The following is a 10,526-nucleotide window of genomic DNA, read 5'->3' as shown; positions in this document are numbered from 1 at the left end:
GAGATAGCTGGTCTAGTTTCAACCTTTGGGACTGCCTACTTCTTCAGCTTTTCCTTCCATTAATTCCCATTTGCTTAAATTAGCTAGATCAAGTTTATGTGGCTTGCAACCCACTGTAGTAACTGATGTCACACCTGTTTTCCAGATGAAGTGATTTAACCTAAGTCCCAACTCGTGGTCACACCAACTGCGAGCTGCTGCTCTCTCTTCCAGATGTTGGTGCAGCGTGAGTTTATAGTGCTCCTGGAGTGGAAGTAAAGAACATCTGACTTTTATCAAAGAAATGACTTCTCTTTCCCAGACGACTTTTCCTACCAAAAAGCTTATTCACGGGAGAAAAATATTCTCAATATACTTCTAGAAATAGTAATAAGTCTATGTTGATTAACTTAGGTTGAATTTATTTTAACTGTATCGTTTGCTCTACTGGAGCACCCTGGCAGGACAGAAGGGCTAAGCTGAAAATCCTAACTAAGTCCCTTAATGCTGCTGCTGCAGCTGAGTTGCTTCAGTCGTGTCTGACTCTGTGCGACCCCATAGACGGCAGCCCACCAGGCTTCCTGTCCCTGGGATTCTCCAGGCAAGAACACCAGAGTGGGTTGCCATTTCCTTCTCCAATGCAGGAAAGTGAAAAGTGAAAGTGAAGTCGCTCAGTCGTGTCCAACTCTAGCGACCCCATGGACTGCAGCCTACCAGGCTCCTCCGTCCATGGGATTTTCTAGGCAAAAGTACTGGAGTAGGATGCCATTGCCTTCTCCGAATTCCATTAATAATCTTATGTAATTTTAAAGAAAAAGCTGCAGGCAAACAGCAAAAAAGGACTTTATTCATTTATAATATCATTTTGTAAACAATCACACTGTGCATTTTGAAATTCAATAATAACAAATTTTTTTCTATGGATTTATAGCAAACCCTATATAAAGTCAATGAGTTAAGACAAGAGTGAAGATGAATAGGGAGGAATAATTTCCAAAAACGTTAAATTACAGCACTTGATACAAAGACAGATAACCATCTGTACCATAAAAATTTACATGCCACAAAACACTCACTTATAATTTTAAATATGCAGTAAAACACATTTATTAAAAAAAAAAACCATCAACATTAACTTTTTTATAAACCAGTGACTCAGAGGAATACTTATTAAAACTTACTAAAAATCAGTAAATATTGCAACTGAGGTAAAAATTTATAAGTAAACAAAACTATCATTTATAAGGGCCAAAGGTAAACCGAAGGGCAGATGACACTTTCTGACGACTCTGTCTACTCCTTGATGTTCTGAAGCAGTTTCAATAAATGGGACTCAATAACCTGTTGAACTAAAACAGACAGGTGATCAAGACTACAGCACGCTCATTACAAAATTTTAAAAACTGTCAAATTCAACTTAACCTCACCAACTTTTTCCTAAAATAATTTCTAATTAGGATATACTCATAGTTCAAGGGAGGTAAGATTACAATGCAATACATAAAACTTAGTCTATCACTGGCTTTAACAGTTGTTCAAGTTATTGGATTTTTCTGTTTTGGGTTTCTAAATTTTGGAACTGAAGAAGAGTCCAGAATATAAGGCTGTTCTTATATTTCTCTGTTCTAACGAACAGAGACAGGGCAACTATCAAGCATTGTTTAAACAGTGTGCTAGGAAATATTAAACAGATCTGTAAATAGGTGTGCACTTATCCTCCAGCAACTATTGTTTGGGTGGGTGAAAAGTAACAGTAACAAACTCATTTCTAGACTTTGTAGGAATCAGTTGATTTTACCCACAATTAAAAGTATATGTCAGGAGTTAGGATAACATACGTGTTCCATGACTGCAAGTGGTGAGAACAGTCTGGACCACTGGCTTCTATTATCACAGAACTTTACTAAAATGGAACCTGAGAATTCTAAAACACTTACCACTTCTATAGCCCAGGGCTACAGCTAGATCCATAGAATTATACCCAGAGTCAGTTTCAATTGTTGGGTCAGCTCCATTTTCTATACCAAAATAGAAACATCTACATAAACAAAATGAACACGTGGATGTGTCTGTCTATGGTGGCTCATGTGCAAATAGCAGGACAGCTTTTTTGCAAATTTGGAGGGTATTTTCGGGATGGTCTGACAGAGTACATGAAGGGCAGAGAATTCACTCTGGTGGGTCAGAGGGAAGACACTTTAAACATACAGGCATCCTCTAGAGCAACTGAAACTAATACACAACCACCGATAGAACTTCGGCTTAAAGACACTGTAGGTAGAGAAAAGAGAAAAAAGCCACGGGTTCGCATGTGAGCTCTGAAAGCAAAGCAGCAAGGACGGACGCTGTGACTGCAGGCGTGCGGTGTGCTGGGGCTGGGGCTACACGAGAGCCTCAGGGAAGGGGTGCTCCAGGGTGCATAATATGGCAGGGACAGCTCACGATTCTCGTGAGGCAGCTTGTAAAAAACCACATCTTCACGTGGCATTTTCTCAATGTTTCCACTTTGCCTGCTTACCTAAGAGCATTTTTACACATTTCACATGATTTCCGTGTACAGCGTAAAGCAAAGGTGTCCCTCCATTCTGGGGGAAAAAAACAGGTGATTTAGCTTTTCAAGGATAAGATTCAAATAATTTAGTGCTGCTGTGTGAAGCTTTACTAAGAATTGGGCATGTAAAAGTAGTTTAAGCTAATTTAAAAATTTTGTGAGGAATACTTAAATCAGAATTAGGACAGTAACTTTTTCTTCTAGGTGTTTCATTAACTAAAGGTATTCTTCTAAGTGTTTAATAAAATACAGTTTTCCAAAACCCAAAAATCAGTATTATAGACTCACCCAATCATATTCATTTACATCAACTCCACAATCCAGCAGCATTTTGACAATATCTGTGTAGCCCTTGCTACAGGCCAATGACAGAGCACTTTCTCGACCTTTTCCTAAAAGCTGAGGATCAGCGCCCTGGAGTGGGAAATGGAGAGAAAAGACGTCTCAGTTTTTTGAAAATAAGAATATTGTTACTTTCGTCAATAATAATTATAGGTCAGGTAACGTTCTGGGGTTAACACAGTACTAACACAAACGTCTACTCCTGGATGCTCCGTTATCAAGGTCATCTGAAGGTCTTCCTTTCTCCCTCTACCTGGATCCTAACTGTCTTGCCACTTGGAGCCAAATTATATCTTCTCCAAGAAGCTTCTCTTACAGACTTTTTCCCCATTGCGCTGGGCATTCACTTCTCTCTCACTGCTTCATGAATGACTACACTTGCCTATTTAACTAGATCTGAGTTCCACAAGAATATGAAGAAGAGCATGTAAACTTTCTTGTTTTTGATCCTCTGCCATTACATCTAGCTGGCTGGAGATACAAAAACTACTATATACTTAACTGAACTTGAATAACTGTACATATACATTGTCTGCGGGGTTTTCCTTACATTCTGAAGTAGAAACTCTACCACAGCTATTTGCCCGTGTGCTGCAGCCCACATCAGAGGCGTAAATCCTTCTTCGTCCGTGTGGTTGATAACATTTTCTATTTAAAAGAAAAGCAATTTTTGTGATCTAATTTAACAACCACATATTAATATTGCTATGAAAATACTGGCATTCTAAAAAGGTGACTGTTACTCAATGAGGTTCATACTGTGCTGATTCGGGTTCACTGAACTACTGTGTTTTTGCAATTTTCAGTCTGAATGTATTAAAATATGGCCTCAATGTACATAGCTGAGTTCAAACAGTACATTATTAAAACTATAAACTACTGGATACAACATAATGCTAGGTACAGGACAGTCCGTAGAACACCGGACTCAGAATCAGGAGATCAGAGTTTGAATGCTGACTATCGCTTTCCGGCATATCATTTAATTTCTTTAACATCCAGAATAAGACCTTGCTCATCTCAATGTAAAACTGGGAGGATCACAATAAAAATTAGGCTAATGATAGCCCTTAGCATTATATAAATACATATTATAGAAAGTCCAAGATCTTTTTTTAATTTTATTTTTAAACTTTACATAATTGTATCAGTTTTGCCAAATATCAAAATGAATCCATCACAGCCAAGATCTTATTAAAGCTATTTTTACTCACCAGTTAACATTGCTGCCTTTGAATTTTCTCAAATTTTTGGTATCATAATGTGAATGAAAACTCAATCACTTGAAAAACAGTTTTACGCAATTCTACCTCAAAACCAATTTTGCTCCCTAGACTCAGTCTACTGGGTCCACAGTTTCGTCCCTAAATTTATTTAGTATATTGAGAATAAGATCTTCATATACTTATAAACAAACAAAAGATAAAATAAGTCTTTCTTATAAAAGAATGACATGAGTAAAAGAACCACTCTTTAATCATATGCCCTGCGTTCAACTGATAATATTGGGACAATTGGCTAGTGTTTCGAAAAATGAAAACAAGAGTAAAACTCCATCTTTACCTCATTGCACCAAAACATGTTCCACGTAGGTTAAAGAAATGTAAAAAAGAAACCACAGAAATTCTAGAATAAGGCATGAGTGAATTTATTTATAAACTTGGAGTAGGAAATCATCTCTAAGCAAGATATAAAACTCAGACATCACAAGGATAAAAGTTTACCACTTAAAAATGTTAAGCTTTTGTTTGAAAATATAAAGTCAAAGGAAAAATGGGAAACTGGGGAAAAATGATATGCAACATAAGCAAAAAGTGAACTTCTTTAATTTAGGTAGGAGCTCATATAAATCAATATAAAACAGGCAGTTCACACAAAAAGAAATTCAAATAGACCATAATTTAAAAAAGGCAAACAAAACCAGCATGAAATACCATTTTTCACCCATGAGATTAGCAAAGATTTAAATCTGATAGTATTCCATGTCAGTGGAGTTATGGGGAAGCAGAAACTCTAACTCTGGTGTGAGGATAGGGCAAGCATCTGGTTACATATATATATATATATATATATTCATGCACCTTTTGACTCAGTAAATATACCTATAGGAATTTACCCTATGGATATACTTCAAAACAATGCCAACAATATTGTTAAAATAAAAACAAACTGGAATCAACTACTACCAGGGGGACTCATTAAAAAATAAAGACATAGCATGTACGCATGCAATACAGTGCAAAACCACAGACCTATTAAAAAGGAATGAAACAGATCTTTGTGTGTTTACATGGGTGAAAAAAAGTGTAATGCACTGTGTATATTTTTTTTTCCAAAAAAGCACATACATATTCTCACATATAGCCCCAAGTATAAATAGAAATATTCTCCAGAAAAGTTTTCTGAAAATGTAAGAAACTTACAGTGCGTGCATTTGGAGGAAAGGCTAGGGTGGTAAGTGAAGCTGTAACTGCTATACATGACATTACTATTTTTAAAATAATCTATTATTATTATTTAAATAATCTTTTTATAATTTTTTAGATTATTACTTTTTAAATAATCTATTGGGTTATCTGCCTGGTGAGATTATGCAACCATTTCTTTTTTGTTTTTATACTTTCTTGTATAAAAATAAAATAACAAATCTGACAAATCCTATTAAATTTGTTTTAAATACATTCTTAAAAACAGGCTAGTACCTTGTTCGATTCGAGTAGCCAGGTAGAGCATCTCTCCCTGGGCAGCCAGCTGGTGAACAGATAAAGCTGAAACAATACCATAAAAAAGTTTCACATGTATCTGTAGGGTACACTACCATCATCTCATTGTTTATGTTCATGTAGCAATTTTCTTCTCCAAAACACAATCCCTGGGTTGGGAAGATCCCCTGGAGAAGGGAATGGCTATCCACGGCAGTATTCTTGCCTGGAGAATTACATGGACAGAGGAGCCTGGGTCCACGCGGTCGCAAAGAGTCAGATACCACTGAGTGAGTAACACTTTCACTTTTCAACTTAAAATATAGCCTAACATTTGCAAATGTCAGCATTATCTTAAACATATAAGAGTCTGAGAATTGACTCATATGTTTAAGGCAATTCTGACAGCTGCAAAGTGTTATTGTCAACGAATATGCAAATTGACAATTATTAACAATTCAAATTGTTACTGATCTTATCAATTAAAGAAATGGTTTAGGTACTTAATTTTTAAAATCTCTCTTGGAACTTTCCTGGTGGTCCAGTGTCTAAGATTCTGTGCTCCCAATGCAGGGGGCCCGGGTCTAATCCCTAGTCAGGGACTAGATCCTGCCCCAACTAAGACCTGGCACAGACAAATAAAAATAATAAATAAATAAAAAGTTTAAAATCTCTCTTTGTCCAAGCTTATAAGGAAGTTGGGTTTAAAAGACTCTTGTGTTTTAATTGACTGAATTCCTTTAAGTCCCAAATATTATTTCTTGAAATAATGGGTATTTCTTAACTTTAGAAGAACTGAGGAAATAAATGAAAAACTAGCCTTGAGAGTAAATTCTTGAGTGCAGACCTAGCTCTGGCTAATTAGCTGTGGGAGCCTGGAGAGCTGATTAAACATTTTCGTCTGTATCATGAGGGCTGTGAACCACATGATCTCCAGCTGTTTTTTTTTAAACTCAAAAACGCTATGGTTTTGGGGAATTCCCTGGTGGTCCAGTGGTTAGGACTCAGTGCTCTAACTGCAGGGGCCTGGGTTTGATTCCTGGTTGGGGAACTAGGATCCCTTAAGCCTCTCAGTATGGTTAAAAAAACAACTATAGCTGGAATATTTTAAGGTGATCTCTTTATTTTAAAACAAAGCCAAACAGGCACAGTTATATCATAGCTCACTTTAAAATCAGTATCACTCAATCCTTGACTTCAGGTGATATGACCGGGTGGCCTTAATACAGAAAGGAAAGCAACTGGGAGCCATATGCAAATTTACATAAATGTCAAAAAAACAAAAATCGCCCTGAGGTGGAGTTAAAAGTCCATGAACTCTTTCTAGCTTACCTGTCACAGGATATGATTCAAAATCTGGAAGGATAGAATGTTTCCGAAATAAAGACATATATTTCACCATGCTTTAGAATATAGATACATTTACCTTATATTCTCAAATACAGTTCCTAACATCAAACTGCTGACTGGTTTTCTCTCATTAAGAAATCTGAACTATATAGAGTATTTTCTAACTTATACAGAAAATCTTCATTTTATTTCTTTTAGAATAATTCTACATTTTAAAAATTGTAAATTCAAAGTTTTTAAGAGGTGGTTTCATATTCATATTATATTTTGATTAAAAATTATATTAGAGATCACTCAGTTTTTACTACAAATCACTTGTTGATAGTGATCTAGTGTACAAGTAAAACCCACTCCAAGAACACAAAAAGACAATGTCTTGCTTTGCCCAAAGTTCAGAATAACTCATTTTTTATAGTTTCATAATTCATTTTTTAACTATAGTTTTTTATTTAACTTTTTACTATAGTTTTTATAGTAAAACTATGAAGGTTTTAAGAATTAAAGTTTCAATCCATTCTCAACAGAGAAACATAAAACATGATATATTTGAATATGTGATAATATGTGAAAGCTTTAAATTACTAAAACTATCAGGATATCACTTATGCTTTCCAAAACAGGATATGCATTTAATGAAAATAATGTTTCAAAGCCAAACTCTTGAAACTATTACATTAGCAATAACAATATTTTCATACAGCAGTGGGAAATACTTACAATTTGCTAACAGAGGTGTGGTTGAGACCTCATTTCCTCTGTGTTTGTTGGTTAAAGTAGTTGACTGCTTTATGGGTGAGAAGTGTTTTGTTGTAGACGGAGTGTAGACATGCCTTACTTGAATTCCCGGAGAAGGAGATGTATGGATATTGCATTCAGCTAAGTAAAATTAATTTAAACACATTAAAACAATATTTTAACAACAAAGCATTTCCAAGTTCTACGTCAATGTTTACATTAAAAAATACAATACGTATAATATCTTCAACTGGTTCTCAAGTGACATTATTTTTTGCCATAAAAAATTTGTACTAGTAAAAGTTCCAGAAAAAAAATCAATATTAAGCTTGAGCAATATTATCCAGAGAGGTTTATTTTACTCAATAGATGGTTATAAAAGTAAATCTACAGTGTGATGACAGATTTCACTGCATTAAAGCACAAGAAGCTAATGCCAATCACATATTCATGGAATTAATTCATTTATAAAAGGCACATATAATTTTTTTCTCCTATAACTTTAAAAGGTACAATAAGAAACTTTAGTAGAGAATTTGTAAGTAAACAAAGGTCAAGCAAGAAATAAAAAAATCAACATGTACTTATGGACATTATATAACATGAAATTATTTAATTCTGGTTTCTGTAAGATTCTAGAAAACCATATTAAAAGGTGACTTCCAAACTCTCTTCCCAAACGAAAATTTCATGAACAGAAAGGAAAAAACAAACAAACAAAAACAAAACAAATGCAGGTATTTATACCATAACTTTCAACCTTTAAATAGGACAGATGCCACCTCCAGGTCTGAGTTAACTTGATCTTGAATATTTTTACTATCCTCTTCATTTAAGGACTTCACAAACCGAGAACAGACATTCATATCAAATCGGTTAGGCAGTATGAACTTCATTCCCATGGCAACACCCTGGGCTGATCCTTCTTCTGCACTGGAGTCCGGCTGATGTTCTATTTTAATGTCTGGCATGCCACTTAGACTGTAACTGCTTGGACACTCTTCCACTATCAGCTGCGCTCCAATATCCAGATTTGCTGATGTGGCCATGATTTCAACTGAGTTTCAACAGTTAAAACATTTCTTCATGATTTCCTCTTGGTTTTAGAAGAATGGTATACTATATATTCTTTGAATTTGGGTATTAAAACATCTGAAAGAAAAAAAAAGTATATCAACTTAATGTACAGAAAATAATCATTTTCAATCACATATGCAAACAGTGCTCTTAGAAGCATCGATAGATAATAAAAAGCATAGTGTTCACAGGTAGAAAAACCTGGGTCTGAATCCAAGTTTCACCATTTATTAGTTGATGTGAATCTGTATAAGTTCCTCAACCTCTCTAAGCCTCAGTCTCACTTGTAAAATGGGGATATACCAATAATCTCACAGGATCTTGGCAAAGATCAGATGAAATACAGTAACATTTTCACCTCCATTACTAGGTCCCAACAAACTGTACTTACCCTTCCCTTCCCTTTCCTATTCCTGAACACTGCTAACTGGATTTTTTAAAAATCAGGCTAACAACAAAAATAAACTTTTCATGTAAAAAATATTAACCTCTAATCTGAGGTTCATTTTTCAACATGCTGTTTATAACTTGCTCTCAGTTTGAATTTAAGAAAAGGTAGAATCCATTTGTACACAAATAGATCAGCAACTACAGTATCCTTGGTTCCTGAGTAGTCAAAGGCTTTACAAAGTCTTGGTTATGATAACTGAAGACATATTTATTAATCAGTTTTTGTTCAGATCAAGTGTTAGCAACTTAATACAGGCTTTTATTAATATGAAAAATGACAATTTTCATTTTTATGAAAAATAGAAAATAGATTATGAATTGGTTTCCTTTGCTTTAGCATCTCTAGGATATTAAGATTTAAGTATAATTTTGGGCCCCAATCTTTGTAATAAGTATTAAGAAATAAGGATTAATGATTTTTATCCAAATATTGTCAAGACATAAACTCAAAAAATGTGAATTCTCAAAATACAGGTTATAAGCACATCTGTTACTGAATCATTTACCACTGTTTTAAATGAGTTTTCAGTAAGGTAATCACTGGCACTTTCCTATGGACCTCAATATATATAATCTGAAGAGAAATTTAATTTTTGTACCTAAATTTGCTTCTAAAAAAATAACTCCAAGATACATAATTGTCATAGATATATAGTCACTGAGACAGGAAGAAAATAAATAGCATCCAGTTAATTTTTTCATAATCTTTCCAGTGGCTCACTTGTAAAAAATTCGCCTGCCAATGCAGGAGATGTGGGTTCAATCCCTGTGTCGGGAAAAAGGAAATGGCAACCCATTCCAGTATTCTCGCTTGAGAAACCCCATGGACAGAGGCGCCTGCCAGGCTGCGGTCCACGGAGTCGCAAAAAGAGTGGGACAGGACTTAGCGACGAAACAAAACAATTTTATCACGTTAAGGCTTACTGCCTCTTAGAAATTTTGAGTGTGCAAGGTGTTTTAAAGTTGTAATTAATTGGAACTAAAAGAGGATCACAGTGAAGTAAAAGTTGGCAAATCATACATTTTACAGATAGCCCCTGTTTACAGTTTTAAAACATCTTCCGAGATTTTTATAACAATCCTTTTTATGTTTTTATTTAATTTTTATAACAATCCTTTGAGTAGTCAGGGTAGGTAATCATAATCGATGTCCACCGCAGAGAACAGGGAGCTCATGACTCCCATCACTCCGTTCATTAAAATAAAAAGCAGCACTAAAGCAAAAGAAACCAATTCTTTCTAAACCAAGTGGAAATAGAATGCTTATCTTGGCACCAGTCTAGAGAAGAGGAGAGGCAAAATTGACCGGGTAAGCCATAATTTTGAAGTATAAGAAAAGA

General features: G+C 35.0%; 1 protein-coding gene across 1 annotated transcript in view; it reads right to left on the bottom strand.

The window, feature by feature from the left end:
- Positions 1 to 806: 806 nt before the first annotated feature.
- ANKRA2 (ankyrin repeat, family A (RFXANK-like), 2) overlaps positions 807 to 10,526 on the bottom strand; it is a 10,336-nt gene continuing 616 nt past the window's right edge. Inside the window, exons 2-9 of the mRNA XM_010853548.1 lie at positions 8,420 to 8,811; positions 7,642 to 7,800; positions 5,575 to 5,640; positions 3,423 to 3,520; positions 2,819 to 2,944; positions 2,498 to 2,564; positions 1,917 to 1,997; positions 807 to 1,328 (exon numbers count right to left, since the gene is read on the bottom strand). Of these exons, the coding sequence (XP_010851850.1) occupies positions 1,273 to 1,328; positions 1,917 to 1,997; positions 2,498 to 2,564; positions 2,819 to 2,944; positions 3,423 to 3,520; positions 5,575 to 5,640; positions 7,642 to 7,800; positions 8,420 to 8,708 (942 nt within the window). The 5' untranslated portion in view covers positions 8,709 to 8,811 and the 3' untranslated portion in view covers positions 807 to 1,272. The remainder of the gene's footprint in view (positions 1,329 to 1,916; positions 1,998 to 2,497; positions 2,565 to 2,818; positions 2,945 to 3,422; positions 3,521 to 5,574; positions 5,641 to 7,641; positions 7,801 to 8,419; positions 8,812 to 10,526) is intronic.

Source organism: Bison bison, unplaced genomic scaffold, assembly GCF_000754665.1.
Source record: "Bison bison bison isolate TAMUID 2011002044 unplaced genomic scaffold, Bison_UMD1.0 scf7180017864329, whole genome shotgun sequence".
In the NCBI taxonomy this organism is placed as follows: domain Eukaryota; kingdom Metazoa; phylum Chordata; class Mammalia; order Artiodactyla; family Bovidae; genus Bison; species Bison bison.
The sequence above is the reverse complement of the archived record's forward strand: the minus strand, read 5'-3'. Positions and strand labels throughout refer to the sequence as shown.